The sequence below is a fragment of the Coregonus lavaretus genome, assembly GCF_964263955.1.
Source record: "Coregonus lavaretus genome assembly, chromosome: 2".
Taxonomy (NCBI): Eukaryota; Metazoa; Chordata; class Actinopteri; order Salmoniformes; family Salmonidae; genus Coregonus; species Coregonus lavaretus.
The window spans coordinates 16,716,091-16,733,466 of NC_139989.1; the positions used below are offsets into that span (position 1 = coordinate 16,716,091).

The following is a 17,376-nucleotide window of genomic DNA, read 5'->3' on the forward strand; positions in this document are numbered from 1 at the left end:
AGAGAGAGAGCGCAGGACACCGTCAGATAGAGAGATGGACAGGAGAGGGAGAAAGAGTGAGGGAATGAATGAGAAGAGGAGAGAGCTAGAAGTGACAGAGAAGAGAGCCAGAGAGAGTGAGGGAGAGCGAGAGGATACTAAGGCACGGTGCTCTAATTGAGTGGGGAGGACAACCAGACAACAGCAGCTGTTGGGTGCTCCTTGTCCTGGCCTGCTGTGGTTCACTCAACTCAGAAATGCTCGTTAATAAGACTACAATATAAAGACCAGCATGACAGACAGCATCCAGGATAAGGACTACCTAGACAGGCCCTCAGCTCACAGACTGCTGCAGCCACACTGGGGGCTGTATGTTAGTACGACGAAAGATGGATTAAAACCAAGAGACGAGCGAGAGAAAGAAAGAGAGAGAGATTGAGACGTAGAATGTAACAAAGTAAGAGAGAAACCTAGCGACTGAGCGAATGGACGCAGCCAGCCAGCACGTGCAGAAGCGGTGACATCAAAAGCAGTCGGTGAAAAGCACAGTTGCAAGCACAGTCGTGTTGTGTGCACTTGCTTGGACCCCTAAAACTCAACACCCCCCAAACCATGGCACCCCACAGCAGCACAACCCCCACATTGGTGTGCGGGTCAGGGCCTGGGCCGGTGGGTGAGGTGAGGTGAGCAGACCTGAGCTGGGAGGCAGCGGAGGAGGAGGCAGCGTTTGGGGGCTGAGGGGGCGGCACGGTGCCCTGAGACGCCCTCACTCGCGACTGGTAGAGCCTCTTAGCCAGGTCCTGCTCATACTGCCTAACATCCTCCTCTAGGCCATAGGGCCTGCACCCACAACGAGGGGGAGGGGGGACAGGGAGAGGAGGACAGGAAAACGTACAGAGGGATGGGCGGATAGGGGACACAGAAAAAGAGGGGGAAAAAAGCAGAGATGGAGGTAAAACATTGAAACGAATAGGAGAGAGTGTCAGGGGAAAACCAATGAGACTAGTCTAGCAGAGATGAAAACAGTGAGAGGGAGGAGATCAGAAGTAGATAGAATCTCTGACAATTCCATGAGGAAAAGATGAGAAGAAACACGACATTTGACAAAAGCAAAGACAGTAGAAACACAGAAAAAGAGGTTGGGAAGGAAAAGAGGAATCCTGGCCCCTGCTGTTTTCTACTTGGCTCAGTATTTAGAATATATTGATTTATGTCCCTTTTTTGTTCACACATATTCAAATGTCCTTTTATGAGTGTGTGTGACGTGTGTGATTGTGTAAGTGTGTCTGTACCTTGCTGCCCTCCACATGGCTCTCTTCTCGGCCTCCAGAGCCCGTTTCTCGGCTGGGGAAAGGTCCTTGTCTCCGGCCGGGGCCAGCTCTGGACTCTGCATCCTAAGCCGCTCCTTTTGCCTCCGCTCTGCCTTGGCCGTCCGGATGGGAGCCCCCGACTCTCCAGGGTACACTGGGATCAGACTGGAGGAGAGGGAGGAACACAATGTAAAAAACACACTGCTAACACACAAACACCACCTCACACACACTGCTGGAGACTTGGGAGATGCGTCCCATGTATCACTGCAGAGACTATGATGCTGATAATCAACACACGCATGGATATGACTTAAAATCCATGAAGTGTTAGGTTGTCTTTACCCAGTCATGGAGTTGGGCCTCTGCTGCTCCAACCTGAAGCTCTCCTCTAGGGAATTCCTCTGGGAGTCTCCTTTACCATCCACTGACGAGGGCCTATGGGCACAACCATAAATAAGTGAAGATTAATTAACTGAATTTAAAATAAAAATCCTCCACAATATAATCTTCCATTACTCCAAACATAAACATCAGATAATTATAATGAGCAATCAATTCATCTACATTTAAAGTGCATTTCCTAACAAGAGAAAAGGCTGTACCCTGAGCTGCCACAGTAGCTAGGGGGCGTGTTATAGTGCCTGGGGGGCGTGGCCACAGGCTCCACTTTGTACTCCACCCCGTCCAGCAGCACCTTGCCCGTGGCCTTTAACACTCCCATCTGCTTCACCAGGTCGTCCTCCTCATCATCATCGTCATCCATCAGGTACTCCCGCGCCCGCTGCTCGAATCTCCTCTCTGGTTTAGTGGTGGTGCAGAAAGAGTTCCATTAGGATGAGATTCATCAAAATCTCAGTGTTTCCCAGCACCAGTCTTCCAGTGCCCCCAATAGTACACATTTTTGTTTTAGCCCTGAACAAGCACACCTGATTCAACTTAACTAATCATCAAGCCCTTGAGTTGAAACAGGTGGACTTATCATGGGCATCAATAAAAATGTGTGCCGTTGGGGGTACTCAAGGACTGGTGTTGGGAAACACTGGTCCATCTATACAGTGGGGAAAAAAAGTATTTAGTCAGCCACCAATTGTGCAAGTTCTCCCACTTAAAAAGATGAGAGAGGCCTGTAATTTTCATCATAGGTGCACGTCAACTATGACAGACAAATTGAGGAAAGAAAATCCAGAAAATCACATTGTAGGATTTTTAATGAATTTATTTGCAAATTATGGTGGAAAATAAGTATTTGGTCACCTACAAACAAGCAAGATTTCTAGCTCTCACAGACCTGTAACTTCTTCTTTAAGAGGCTCCTCTGTCCTCCACTCGTTACCTGTATTAATGGCACCTGTTTGAACTTGTTATCAGTATAAAAGACACCTGTCCACAACCTCAAACAGTCACACTCCAAACTCCACTATGGCCAAGACCAAAGAGCTGTCAAAGGACACCAGAAACAAAATAGTAGACCTGCACCAGGCTGGGAAGACTGAATCTGCAATAGGTAAGCATCTTGGTTTGAAGAAATCAACTGTGGGAGCAATTATTAGGAAATGGAAGACATACAAGACCACTGATAATCTCCCTCGATCTGGGGTTCCACGCAAGATCTCACCCCGTGGGATCAAAATGATCACAAGAACGGTGAGCAAAAATCCCAGAACCACACGGGGGGACCTAGTGAATGACCTGCAGAGAGCTGGGACCAAAGTAACAAAGCCTACCATCAGTAACACACTACGCCGCCAGGGACTCAAATCCTGCAGTGCTAGACGTGTCCCCCTGCTTAAGACAGTACATGTCCAGGCCCGTCTGAAGTTTGCTAGAGTGCATTTGGATGATCCAGAAGAGGATTGGGAGAATGTCATATGAAACCAAAATATAACTTTTTGGTAAAAACTCAACTCGTCGTGTTTGAAGGACAAAGAATGCTGAGTTGCATCCAAAGAACACCATACCTACTATGAAGCATGGGGGTGGAAACATCATGCTTTGGGGCTGTTTTTCTGCAAAGGGACCAGGACGACTGATCCGTGTAAAGGAAAGAATGAATGGGGCCATGTATCGTGAGATTTTGAGTGAAAACCTCCTTCCATCAGTAAGGGCATTGAAGATGAAACGTGGCTGGGTCTTTCAGCATGACAATGATCCCCAAACACACCGCCCGGGCAACAAAGGAGTGGCTTCGTAAGAAGCATTTCAAGGTCCTGGAGTGGCCTAGCCAGTCTCCAGATCTCAACCCCATAGAAAATCTTTGGAGGGAGTTGAAAGTCTGTGTTGCCCAGCGACAGCCCCAAAACATCACTGCTCTAGAGGAGATCTGCATGGAGGAATGGGCCAAAATACCAGCAACAGTGTGTGAAAACCTTGTGAAGACTTACAGAAAACGTTTGACCTGTGTCATTGCCAACAAAGGGTATATAACAAAGTATTGAGAAACTTTTGTTATTGACCAAATACTTATTTTCCACCATCATTTGCAAATAAATTCATTAAAAATCCTTCAATGTGATTTTCTGGATTTTTTTTTCTCATTTTGTCTGTCATAGTTGACGTGTACCTATGATGAAAATTACAGGCCTCTCTCATCTTTTTAAGTGGGAGAACTTGCACAATTGGTGGCTGACTAAATACTTTTTTTCCCCACTGTACCATTCCAGCAACTTTCCCCAAATTCCCAGGTTTTCCAGAAATCCTGGTTGGAACATTCATGAAGGAATAAGCAATGAATTAAGTATCCTCCAACCAGGATTTCTGGAAAACCTGAGAGTTTGAGGAAACTTACCGGAAATGTGAAACCCTAGAAGGGGTTAAAGGGTATTATTTGGCTGTGACATAAAGGAGCTGGCTGACAAACCTTCCTCCTCCCTCATCTTCTTCAGGTCATCTGCTCCCACCAGGGACACACGGCCTTTGGGCTTGCTGTCGGGCGTCTGCTGCTTCACGTCGATCTCAAAGTACTTCTGTCTGTCCCTGAAGGAGCGCTGCTCTGGGCTGTCTCTGCCCCCAGGGGATGGAGTCTGTCGGGGAGGGGACCATCGGGTTAGGATGGAGGCAGAGCTACAGTCCATACACCAATATTACCCACACCGCCCTCTGGAATGGCCATGGGGACCAAAGAAGATATAATTTAGGGTTTGACATGCAGAATGAAGTGTTAATTGTGAACAGATGCAGATCCCACAGCAATGATTTCCAAACATGCAGATTTGAGATAAACCAAAATGTCACCATTTTGAATTGAGAATTCTCAGAGTTTTGAAGATATTAAGTTTTTACAGTATATCCAGCACAGTATTCATTGATTGTCAAGAAGTAGGTTTGGAAAAATATAAATTAGGCCGTTGATCACAACCCAACACGACTAGCTACGATTGATTCTGAGAAGGATGAGAAGGATGATTGGTTGAAAGGATCCCACTTCTGACACTAAATGTAGCACCGGCGCCCCTTATCTCTGTAAGTAACAGTGATATAGACACTGTCATCACCACCAAAGCGAAGGGGACCACAGCCTGATCTGAGCCCGATTACGGGTACCCTTGGCGGGGTGGGAGGGGGTTACCTTTACGACCATGTCCATTGAGGCTCTGGAGAGGCGTGGCACTGCTGCCAGACTCCTATAGTCCCGACGGTCAGAGGAGAGGGAGGGTCGGGGAGAGACGGGGGCTGCCAGACCTCCACCCACTCCTCCGTCCCCCTCTACCTCATCCTCAAACACCTCGTTGTTCAGCTCAGGCTGAAAGAGCCACATGTACAAAAGTTGTCATGTCACCGGAGTGTCAGCCCAACGGGACATGACCAACTGCTAATTTGTCACTTTAATACAGGTTTTTATCTGCACTTCTTGGAACACATTCCAACCTGTGTTGCCATTCAAACTCATTCGACATCACACAGACAACACGAAAACACACTTACGGTCCTTAATGCTGTGTCTATAACATGTATTGTAATTTGGTACAAAGGCTCACCTCTGGAGAAGGAGAAGGCAGGTTGGAGTGGATGTTGTTCCTCTGGCCATACAGATCCTGTTGGTGGACACAGAAGTAAGAGGGAAACAGGAAGCAGCCATTGGAATGGACAGAAAAAAGACAGCCCAGTCATCACACAGTGGAGAGGCACAAACATAGAAATAGAATCATAGATTCTATTTCTATGGGCACAAAGCAGGCAAGGTGATGATAATGGTTGAGATGGGACTTAAATGGATGGGACTTCTCAGCACAGGAGCCATAGACGGCTGATGATGAACGATTGCTTTCAGAATGTGAATTGTGAACAACAGCACCAGGACGACAGAGATGCCGCTTTGTACAGTACAAAATGACACAAACTACTGCATTCCAACACAGTACTGACCACAGTTACAGGCCCAAACTGGGGGGCAGACTTTGAGGGGAGGGGAGGGGGGGGGGACAGGGACGACCAAATGGTGAAGACGACCACCACAGCATGCTTGTTGGGACCCAGGGGGTGCATGGGTGGGGCAACCTGCCTACCTGCAGCGGCGGCTCCAGCATGGCCAGCGAGTGAGGCACGGCGGCAAACGCCTTGTATGCCTGCTTGGGATTCAGGGAGAACTCATCGATCGTGTCGGGGGAGGGGGCACGAGGCTGCAGCTGGGGGGGGGGGGGGGGGGGGGTCAGGAGGCAAGAGAGGGAGGTCCATGAAGTGGGAGGAGGAGGAGACAGACCAAGACAAGGAGAGGGACTATGAGATAAAACAGCCAAGCTGAAGAAGACAGTGGGAGAACAGGTAGGTGGAGACAGACCATGACATGAGGGGGATGTTTCGAGAGACAGACAGTAGGGCTGGGCGGATGAGGATGTGTCTGCCTTGTTGAAGCTATGGCACTCAGATAATGTGTGCACAACTCGTCGGCATATACAGGAAACCGGGAGATTGTTGAGATTCAACCCATAGCTGACTTATAGCTGTGGGCTGATGCGGTGGGGTTAGCCCAATCACCAGATGGAATGAAACAAACATTCCAGAACTCCCCTGTGTGCCATTGGTTGGCTCTGGCTACAGTAGCAGCTAGTTAAGCTGAGAATGCAAGTCCACTTTCACAGAGCTTGTCTTCAACAACAGTGTTCTCTTACTGTGAGTCCCTGTGTGCGAATGAATGCTGGGACAGGGACCCAGTTCAAACTCTTTGGTAAGTAGCTTCAGAAATAGTATGACATGTTATTTTTTTTGTCGATTAGCATTCGTGACACTGCTGTGAGTCAGTGAGGCACCGGTTTTTGAGACGACAGCACAGGGGTGGGGGGGTCTCACCCTCACCCTACGTGGTGGTGAGGGGTCTTACAGAGGTCTGGGAGTTGATGGGGGAGGGGCCATGCTGGAAGGGGTTGGGACTGCTGTGCCCGTCTCTGCTGTGACCGTCCGGAGTGGCTGGCGAGGTGTTTGGCCGCCCGCCACCACGGGAGAGGGGCTGGATGGAACCCGGCCTCGTCTGGAAGGGAAAACCACAACAAATATGTTAAGAACTTCAATATAGTCTCAACAGTGAGAAAGGACTATGAATGCTTACTGTCAATGAGGGACAATGAGAGCACAGATCTTGCCCCCATACATGACTAGATTGAAGGTCAATACCTCATAGGGACTCAATGGTGAGTTATTCTTGGCAGGCAGTGCAGTGGGGGGGAAATGAATGCTTGCCTGAAAGAAAATACGGCAGAATGCATGGAGCTGACACGATTGCTTACATGACAAGTCACACACCCCCATGCTAGCATTTCAACATAGATGTAGGGTGAAGTTGCCCCTAGATGCTGATCGTGGGTCAGTTTGGCATTTTCCACACTAATGGTTCAAGTTAGGATTGGGGAAGCTGATCCTAGATCTGTATCTAGAGGACACTTCACCCAGGAGCTTTCAACATGCAGGCATGGTCTGTATAGGCGCAAACATGGTTCTCACACAAACATACACGCAGAATGGAAATGCTTTCGCAACTACTACCCTAACTTGAGCTACCCTGACGATGCAAAATTAACACTAGCTCTGAATTCTGGAACACATCTGTTCTGAAACTGAATAACCTGCAGTAGCTCAGAACACCTTCCAATACTTGGTAAACATATTTCAACATCGTTCTCAATGCAAAGCTCAGGGTTCCTTACAAATTCCAGCCAAGCTAGAATTAAAAAAGGCACAGATGGGGTAGGGTCCTCAACAGGGAGATAATCTGAGTCTCCAAATACGGAGTGTGCATCCCAACCTACACCCTATTCCCTATGGGCCCTGGTCAAAAGTATTGCACTAAAGGCAATAGGGCACCATTTGGGATTAAACCAGTCTACTACTGCATGAAGCAGAGAAAGTGTCAGTAAGGCCAATTGAAAGCTCAGCAGTCACAAGTCTCAGAAATTCACACTTGCAGTATAGCTCTGCGTAGTACAGCTCATTAGAAACAGCTGACACAATGGCAAAGGATCAGACTCTACTGATAGTCGTCTATGGAAGCTGAACGGACAAAGACAGGCCAGAGCAGACCACTTACGAAGCGGGTCTCCCTGCCTGCACACAGGGAGCTGGTGGAGGAATGAGCACTGGGCTAGGGAGGGATGGAGGAAGAGGGTGAACCAGCAGGTAGGGTACCTCAATGCTATCTACCCTGTTCTCTGAATTGACTTATGGAAAAAGAGAACATAAATAGGTGCTGTGAAAGCGTAGGTGTCAATGAGAGGATTTGTTGGGGTGAACTTACCGGTTGTGTGCTAGGTGAGTAGGGGGCATCTCTAATGGGACTGTCTGTCCTGGGGGGCTCAGTGGAGGGTGCCTAGAGAACACAGACAGACAGAGACACAGAGAGACACAGACAGAGACACAGACAAAGAGAGCGAGAGAGAGACAGACAGAGAGATTAAGCAGCTGTTCCAACTTTCACCTATTTTACTCTCAGTGCAATAAACTGGTTATTGTTATTGGTAAAGTTGAAAAATTGCAGATTTCCTGCTTATTCTGGAACACTTAAGAACAGGATTTCTGGACAAGAGTGGGACTTCTGGCAAAGCTACCAGAATTTTGCAACCCTTTTGGTGCAGCAAATACTTGTAGACATGTAACAGTCCTTGAGCACATACACTTCTCATATCAGTCAACACACAACCCAGTCAATAAGAAGTTACCGCTGGGCACCATGCACTTTAGCATCGGTCTCTACTGTACCATGGTTCTTGTTCCTTTCAAACTCATACTTGAGATGTTTAGGATTGAGGCTTGAGTTCCTCCTCACAGCTGTTGAGTGGACATTCCTACCAGTCCAGGACTCCTAGCGGGAATGTTACACTGCAGAGTCCCTGCTGCGCTGTGCACTCCCACACTCATTCATAGCAGGGCATTTCTCCATCTCAATTCCAACAGTCACATGCTCAATTGCTCATGGTTATTTTCAAAGGGTTAGTGAAGGAGACATCCATAAAAACAGGTGACTTCACACATCTTGGTCATTCAAGTCATCTTGGCTGGCAGTGTTGGTGATTAGCAATGATGATGTCATACAATAGCAAGTGTGTATCCTTTACAACAGGGAGAAACTCCATGAAAATAAGTCAGATCGGTTTATTACCATAATGGTTAGGTTACAATGGAAAACTCAAACACATATTTCTATCTTATAAACTCCTGGTTGAAACATTTCTATTGGTGCGCAGAGACAAAGGGAGGTGCTACTCCTACACCAGGCCACTCACTGTGCCACACACCATGCTGGCTAAAACCCACACACGCAGGCAGGCAGGCCGGCCGCTTGCCTTGCTGAACAACCAGGGCTGCAACTTGCCGCCGCTCCCGTAGCCCACAGGAGGCCCTGATAGGATACGCTCCGAGGGGGGGCGGCCCTTTCCCTTGCGATTGGCCACCAGGAAGGGGTTCTCACTGAAGTTGATTGGCTGGGAGTCCACCAGAATATCCTCCTCCTCGTCTTCAGCGGTAGGAGGGGCTTCTTGTCTAGCTGCTTCTTGATTGGAGGAGGTGATGGAGGACCTGGGAGAGTGCTGGGACATGTAGAGGGGTTCGGCCTCTCTGATCATAGTAGGGCAGGACTGAGGCAGAGCATTGGGGTCCACGTGGTAGAGGGAGGTGGAGGGCTGCCCCTGGCCAAAGCCCAGGGGCTCTAAGGGGACAGAACATTGGGCCTGCAGGGGGGCCTCCATGGGGGCAGTCGCACAGACCGAGGGAGCGAACTGAGGAAGAGCCAGGGAGAGAGAGAGAGAGAGAGAGAGAGAGAGAGAGAGAGAGAGAGAGAGAGAGAGAGAGAGAGAGAGAGAGAGAGAGAGAGAGAGAGAGAGAGAGAGAGAGAGAGAGGGGGAGGGATAAAGGCCTAGAAAAAACAACATCTGAACAGAGAGGGATGCAGATAAAACACAAAGGGGGAGGGAGAGAGAGAACTGAGGAAGAGAAAAAGTACAACAGATATATAAAGACCAGAGGAAAATACAGAGAAGATGGAAATACAGAACAGAAGGTAAAGTCCAAGCTTGATAAAAAGAGATGGCGACAGATCTCTACGTGTTAAGAAATGAGAGACCGACTGGAGGGAGAGAGGATGAGACAGATGGGATAGAGATATAGGGAGCAGTGTTGAGTAAAGAGAGCTAAAATAGGCACACAGCTTATCTCAGAGTTAGACCCACTTGACACTCTGGCAGGCCAGATATCAGGGATCAGAGCCATCAAACCAAACCCATGTGTAACCGGCACAAAGTGCTATCACCATGCTCAGAAAACAAGCCTTACGACACATCTATTGCCTAGTCAGCGTCCAAAATACAGTTGCAAAATTCCGGTAACTTTCCCAAACTCCCCAGGTATTCCGGAAATCACGGATGGAGGATTGACGGATTTCCTGTTTATTCCCTTCTGATTCCGGGAATTTTCCAAACAGAATATCTGGAAAACCAGGAAACTTTGGGAAGGTTATCATAATTTTCAACCCTACACACATCTCAAATGCCTACCGTCCAGTTAGTGTGCAAAACTTATTTAATGCACAAGGGCTTTTTGTGTATAAGGGAGGAGCCCAGCCCATGTGACAGTTAATTTCATCTGGGGAGAAGGAGCTCCCGGCAGATAGATTAGTTTCTTGATTCCCGTTATACCAGAAGCATTAAAGGGTTATCTATCCTTCTAGTTACGCTCCCATTACCACAGCAGCAGCCTTCCCTGCCACCGCCTTAAATAACCCAAACACTATCAGTACAGTTTGACAGTAGACACTTAGGCTCCAGTCCACTCCTTACACTACGAATCAGGCCTCAATACACTCCACATATGGGATAGCAGAGAGTTAATTACAGAAGCAAACCATGATGCCTGCCTTCATGCGTGACTAGATACAATACCGCACACAACCGTGGATAAGGTGCTTGGATAAAACAAATATTCTTCAACCAGAACATGGCGTCATAGAGTGTGTTCCACTGGGACCAGGTTGGATCTCAACTCAAAATGTAATGTGCAAAATATGCCATGGCTTAAAATCGGACGAGGCGTAGTTACTTCAGAACTACATTGTTCTACATTGCCCCGTGCATTCCAAGACATGACCTTGACATGTCGTGACAATCCAAATGGCATCACTAAGAATACCTGCAGTCTTGAATTGTGACACATTGTAGTGTTGCTGGTGGACATGGCGGTAAAATGTGGCCTATAATATTGGAGGTCAGTGGGGTCACCCACTGGGGTGGAATGTGAACAAGTACCCTTTTGGCACAGGCTCGGAAGACAGTAGAAGACAGCTGGGCTGGGGCCTGAGGGGGAGGGCAGGAGCGAGAGAGACGACCAACATGCCAACTAACGTTACCCAGCTGGCCTGGGAAAGGGTGGAGCCAAGTAAGGTTTATTACGACACACCCCTGCTTACCGCTTAATTTTAATGCCAAGAAGAACTAATAATCTTCTAGGGTACACTGGTCATTGAACCCAGTGGTCCTCATTCCAACTGTAATGCATAGCCATAATGCAAGAACAGCTGCAGGCAGTATATAGGTTTAGCACTCGCAGAAAAGCCCCATGGCCTAGTACTAGAGCTTATTAGGAGTCTAACCACTGTGGCATAAAGAGAAAATAAATAGCTAACCCAAATACAATAAAGAGTCCTACTACAAACAAAGCAAGGGGAAAAAACTGCAATATTGTCAAACTATAGCCTTGCCTATACATTTATCTATGCAGACCCTAAAACAGTGATAGGTATGAGAGGGCCAAAGTCAGCACCTTGTCAGCTCATAAATCCTTAGTCATTCACATCGTTAGCAAAATGGCTGCCGTTCACACATGGAGCTAGAATACAGAATTGACACAAAGACGGTCCAGAGAGTATCTCAATGGACTTGAATAGACAAATGAAGGAAGGAAACACTCAAGAAATCAGATTGATGACAAAGAGAGAAAGACACAGAAAGTAGAGCACAGTCACCCCCCGTCTGTCTGGCGCTGTCCCTATACTCACTGTGGGCTGTTGGTTGGAGGGACCAGGGGTGCAGTAGCTCCACTCAGACCAAACTCTTCCAGGGACACCGACTGACTGAATGACTGAGAACCCACATTGGGACATTCTCCCACCCTCTTTTGCCTGCACCCCTCTGACTCTGATCTCAGCCAGGTTTAAAATAACCCCCTGAGCAGAGGCTGGGTGGTGGTGGGGGCAGCTGTCCCCCTCCCCCACCCCTCCCAATCAGCCCAGAGACTCCAGTGTTTTTTACTGTACCAGCTACCAACCATTTTGGCTGCATAATTTCCCTTCTATTTCCCTCCATCTCATCTTAGTCTTTCTTCGTGTACTAGATCTTCCATTAGTCTCTGGATTTTTCCTCTTGATTACTTCTTTAGGCGATGTCTTCAAGCCAAGGTGGACGAACCATTAACATAACATAACACAAATGGATCCTGTTTTGGGATGCAGTGCTTCATCATCATATCACAGAAGTCAATAGAATGGTTGTAGAGGCAATCCATTCCTTGGGCCTGGCATTCGCTAGACAGAAGGCACAAAGCATTGGTGAGGAATGCAGGAGTCAGGGTTGTGAATATGGAGGGGGGGGGGGGGGGGGGGGGGCACTTTCAACATTCTCCCCCTGGCTTCCAGAGGCACCTGCTTGGCCTCTGGTCACTTAGGGTTTCCCGGAAGATAAACAGGGCAGATTCCACAGGGAGGTCTATTCTGGGCCCAATGGGGCCATTTCCAAGATAGTCAGCAAACAAATCCAGGCATTTCAATCCAGGTATTTCACAGCCTTAGTCAGGAATCACAGGGTATATATGGGTTACCTCATAATTTCCCCATAATCATCAAAATGGGGGTTGTGTTACCTTTCAAGTAAAATCATTCCTTAACTGTTAACTTCAACTTACCCTGTTGACCTTCTGCAGAGCGGTGGTGGGCAGTGCGGCCAGCGTCCGGTAGTCCAGATTCAGAGGCCCAGTGCCCAGGTTCTAAGGGAACAGGAGAAGGTTGAGTGTCAGACATACTGGAGAAAAAAAAAACACTTCCTCTCATACTACTCTCATGTGTCACTCTGTAACTGACCAAAGCTACTTCATCATTACATAAATATGTATTGAAGAACAACAGTTTCCAGAACATTCCAATCCAAATATTATAGTAAAATCGTCCGGACTGGAGCTGTCCCCTCTCTGGTAGGGAGGTGGTTGGTTGAGCTGAGGACTCGGAGGCCCAGGGAGTATCAGTCTCACCTCGGTCTCCTCTTCTAGCAGGCGAGTAGCCTCCTCACGCTCCAAGCGCATGCGCTCCTTCACCGAGAAAGGGGGGAGGAGGACACCCAGCCACACACGTGTAATTATAGAGAATGAGGGTGAAATCAGTGAAGGTGGAATGGAAAGTGAAATGGGCAAAAAGACAAACATGGAGGAATGAAGTGGAGGTGGGATGAGTGGAGATGGAATGGCGTATGGACGACCCAGACACATTGTGGGGGTAAGAGATAGGGAGTGGGGGGGAGAGAGAGAAGATAAAAGGGAGAGAGGATAGAATCCACACACATTAGAAAAGTGCTCCGTTTATTTGCCACAGTAGCAGTAAAAGCATGCGAGGGAGGACTTGACTACGTAGTCTCACTCACCACTTTCTCCATCTCTTCTCTCTCCCACTGTGATGCCTCTCGCACCATCTCCACCTCCTAGAAAATTGATTTTAGGTCAAAATGTTTCATATTAACAGTCATCCATTCTGTTATCATGTATTTGTGGAAACATATGCTCATTTTCTTTGTTAATCACTTTGCACTAGCACCTTTTGTTATTCTTTGGAGCATGGATTAAATGTAGTATATCTTTGCATCTCGGCCATCCATTGTAGCCTTAGGGCAGACCCTCACACTGGCTTTCTGTGTCATATTATTCTCACCTTCTGTAGGATGTCCATCTCCTCAGGACTCAGGTCTCGGTCTATAGAGGAGATGCTCTCCATGCTGTTCTTACGCACGATGCCCACCGCAAAAGGGTTGGCAATGATGCCCGGCGACGCCTGAAAAGACTCACAATAAACACAGCGTCCATTTTGAATCTGACTCTGCAACTAAGGGTCATTACAACCCGGAATGGAAGTCAGTTTCTCTTACCTCTATGGCGGCAGCGTTGCCGGGGTCGAAGCCGTCACACACCAGCATGACCAGGGTGTCTCCCACGGCGCGGAGCACGCGTACAGCCTCCGTGTGGGTCATGCCCAGCAGGCTGTGGTTGCTCACCTCCAGGATCCGCATGCCCACCAGCAGACGGCCGTCTCTGGCCGCTGCACCGCTGGCGCTCACCTACAGGGGGCGATGCAGGGGGGGGGGAGGGGGAGAAGATAAAGCAATAACACTAATGGGAAAACCATCTACATTGGTGTAGTGGTTGACCCTGTGAGAAAGACGAGCTGTAATGCCTAAGGTACCTTGGATATGAAGATGCCCTCATCGGTGGCGTCGAAGGGGTTGCCAGCGTGGCCCTTGGCACCACCACGGATGCTGATGCCCAGCTTCTCTCCAGGCTGCTTCTGGATCACTATCTCCTGTATAGGGACACATAGATCAGGATATGGGACTGTGTGTGTGTGTGGAGAAGGGACAGAAGATGTGTGTATGCAGGCCTATTTCCGTGTACATGTGTGTTTAAGAGACGTCACCTGCATCCCCGGCGGTGAGGGGTCCCTGCGCACCAGCATGCGGATCTCCTGTTTGTTGGAGAGCAGGGCTCTAACAGCCTCCTGGTGGGTGGCGTGGCGTAGGTCGATAGTGTTCACCTCCAGTATCCTGTCCCCGACCCGCAAGCCACTCTGACACGCCAAGCCATTGGGGATCACCTAGCACAGGCAGACATGGAGGGTGAGATACACAAACTAGGAAAGATGGGAGGAGAGAGAAAGAGAGAGAGAGAAGAGAGAGAGAAAGAGAGAGACACCTTTGAGATGAAGACACCAGGCTCGCTGATGCCGAACGGATGACTAGCATGGTCGCTGCCTCCCACGATGCTCAGTCCCAGAGGGCCGCCCGCCTTCACCAACATCACTTCCTGTCAGGAGAGAAAGTGAAGCGACTAACGTAAACAGTGTTGTCTATAAAGTTTTATTTTAGGGACTTTGACTAGGACAGGGGCACTACAAATACAGTATCTGGAGGAAAACAGGAAAACATCACAGAAGGAGTGTCCCAACAGACTAATACCAAATACACATTTGAACTCAATACCTTACCCAGAGTCTCCTATTTGACAAGACCACAAACCATCTTTGGAACTACTATATCTACTTGTAAATGAGACTAGACATAGGCCTAAGCTCTTAGTCAATGGAACAGACTCCAGTTCATGGCATTATTCACTCAGTGGATAATACAGCATTTCACTGGGCCACACTACACCATCCTAGCATATTTAACCTAGGTTAGGACTAAGTCTTCGTACCGTGCACCATCTTCTCTGGAGCTGGAGAACAGTTGAGATAAAGGCCAAATGAAAAGGCATTAAAACTAGAATAAATCTGAAACTCCTTCATGGTAACTAACCACCACCCAAACCACATTGTACTATACCATCTTCCCTCCCTCCGTCTCACCTCGATGGGGTACTCGTCCTGCAGCGGCCGGCTCAGGTGGTTCCCGTGGGGCGAGAGGCGCGAGTCGTCGTTGCCCTCCTCCTGGTCGGGCGAGTCGGAGGGCTCTGGTGGCGGGGGGGAGTGGGCGCGGGCACGGGACAGGCCTGGGGAGCCCCCTGCGGTGCCTGGCTCGGCCTGGTCGCGCTCCACCAGGAGGGCGATGGTGGGGGAGGTGCCGGTAAGCAGTGCTACTGCCTGGTCATGCCTGGCCTCTGTCATGTCTACACCATTGATCTGAATCGAACGGCACAACCAATGAGGCCGGGCGTCAGTAGGCTGACTGACCAACCACAGTGTGCGACACTCAGGACTGGAAGCTCGGTGAGGGCGGACAGCTATGTGTTCAGACTCATATCATTACTGAGTAGATGCACATCACGTTGCCATAAAGCTGTATATTATCGTCACTGTAAAATAACTGTCTCAATCGTCACTCAATATAATACATTGAGACGTACAGTACCAAAGCAGGCCTGAGTGTTTGAGTGCATGTGTGACTGTGTGTATGTATGTATGTATGTATGTATGTGTGTGTGAGTGTGTGTGTGTGTGTGTGTGTGTGTGTGTGTGTGTGTGTGTGTGTGTGCGAGAGAGAGAGAGAGAGAGAGAGATATCTGAAGACATCAGGAGCCAACACCCATACAGAGGAAGGGAGGCAGGCGGAGAGAGGAGAGGAGAGAGGGGGAGGAGCGGAGGGCAAGCTAGCAAAGAGGAGCTTCTCCTGGGAGCTACAGTAGGATAAACCGTTTCTCCAATATTCCAATCTCAAAGTCTTAAAGGTTGTCCTAAAAGTCCTGTCAATGCAATATACTATATTTAAGACTGGCCAATCTGACTTAGGTCCATACTATCCAATTGCCTTGCTCACTGAAAATAGAGGGCAACATCATATGATGACTGCCAAAGAAGGGGCTGATCTTAAGTCAGCAACAGCAAGCAGAGTCGTTAATATTTTTTCTACAGGGCAAGGCCGAGTGATACAGCTCCATCCCAGTACTGCTCCTAGACCTATTCTTAAACTGTAGAAATGGTCAACTATCTTATTACATTGCAGGGGGCATTTGAGGATGGATTGCAGTCTGTAAACTTTCATAAAATGTTGAACGAGGTCCTGAGTGATTGAAGAAAAAGGGGCTGATTGGTCCTCTGGTCCGAGTGACAAACAGAAGCCAGCACTGACCATACAGTACCGGCTCTTACCATTGGCTGATATGCTTACTGTGGCTGCTGCTATGGTAATACATGTGGTTACCACGTCAGCCGTCCCAGAGGGTCCCCCCTCCCCACCACACCCAACACCACCGAGAAGGCAAGGAAACGCATTGTGCATTAGTGGCCATGCGGAGAGAGAGAGGTGACGAGAGAGCGAGAAATAGAGAGGGGGGAGAGAAAGAAAGAGCAAGAGAGAAGCAGAATCATTCATGGAACCATTATATGATTCCCCTCACATAGGAGGAGGGAGAAGAGGAGGGTTTGGGAGAGAGAAAGAGAAACGGTTATGATTCAGAGAACAAGACAGGAGTAGCTATAGAGACACGAGTGCACCGTATCACACTGCACACAAGGTTAACAAATGTTGAGATTGAATGAATTGAGATTGGTTCAGTAAAGAAAAGTTGAGGGCTTGTGCAATCATATCAAGGCCCTATATTTGCAGCCAATAGACCATGGTCGTGGATATGGGCATGAGGGTACATGCTACTCTGGCAAGGCCATGCTACGGTATGATAAAACCACTATGATGCCAAAGAAAAGAGAGGCACAGTGAAGAATCATGCAGTAGGAACCTTGGCTTCAGCAGTCAATCACATACAGTTGAAGTCGGAAGTTTACATACACCTTAGCCAAATACATTTAAACTCTGTTTTTCACAATTCCTGACATTTAATCCTAGTAACAATTCCCTGTCTTAGGTCAGTTAGGATCACCACTTTATTTTAAGAATGTGAAATGTCATAATAATAGTAGAGAGAATGA

At 48.3% G+C, this 17,376-nt stretch overlaps 1 protein-coding gene across 1 annotated transcript in view; it reads right to left on the reverse strand.

The window, feature by feature from the left end:
* The window catches only part of LOC311100171 (protein scribble homolog), a 119,661-nt gene that overhangs the window by 9,107 nt on the left and 93,178 nt on the right, over nt 1-17,376 (reverse strand). Inside the window, exons 21-38 of the mRNA XM_084140974.1 lie at nt 15,361-15,633; nt 14,709-14,819; nt 14,434-14,610; nt 14,203-14,319; nt 13,889-14,077; nt 13,675-13,794; nt 13,391-13,447; nt 12,663-12,743; nt 8,014-8,085; nt 6,897-6,962; nt 6,607-6,753; nt 5,795-5,914; nt 5,267-5,323; nt 4,858-5,031; nt 4,150-4,312; nt 1,895-2,090; nt 1,635-1,727; nt 1,272-1,454 (exon numbers count right to left, since the gene is read on the reverse strand). Of these exons, the coding sequence (XP_083997100.1) occupies nt 1,272-1,454; nt 1,635-1,727; nt 1,895-2,090; nt 4,150-4,312; nt 4,858-5,031; nt 5,267-5,323; nt 5,795-5,914; nt 6,607-6,753; nt 6,897-6,962; nt 8,014-8,085; nt 12,663-12,743; nt 13,391-13,447; nt 13,675-13,794; nt 13,889-14,077; nt 14,203-14,319; nt 14,434-14,610; nt 14,709-14,819; nt 15,361-15,633 (2,396 nt within the window). The remainder of the gene's footprint in view (nt 1-1,271; nt 1,455-1,634; nt 1,728-1,894; nt 2,091-4,149; nt 4,313-4,857; nt 5,032-5,266; nt 5,324-5,794; nt 5,915-6,606; nt 6,754-6,896; nt 6,963-8,013; nt 8,086-12,662; nt 12,744-13,390; nt 13,448-13,674; nt 13,795-13,888; nt 14,078-14,202; nt 14,320-14,433; nt 14,611-14,708; nt 14,820-15,360; nt 15,634-17,376) is intronic.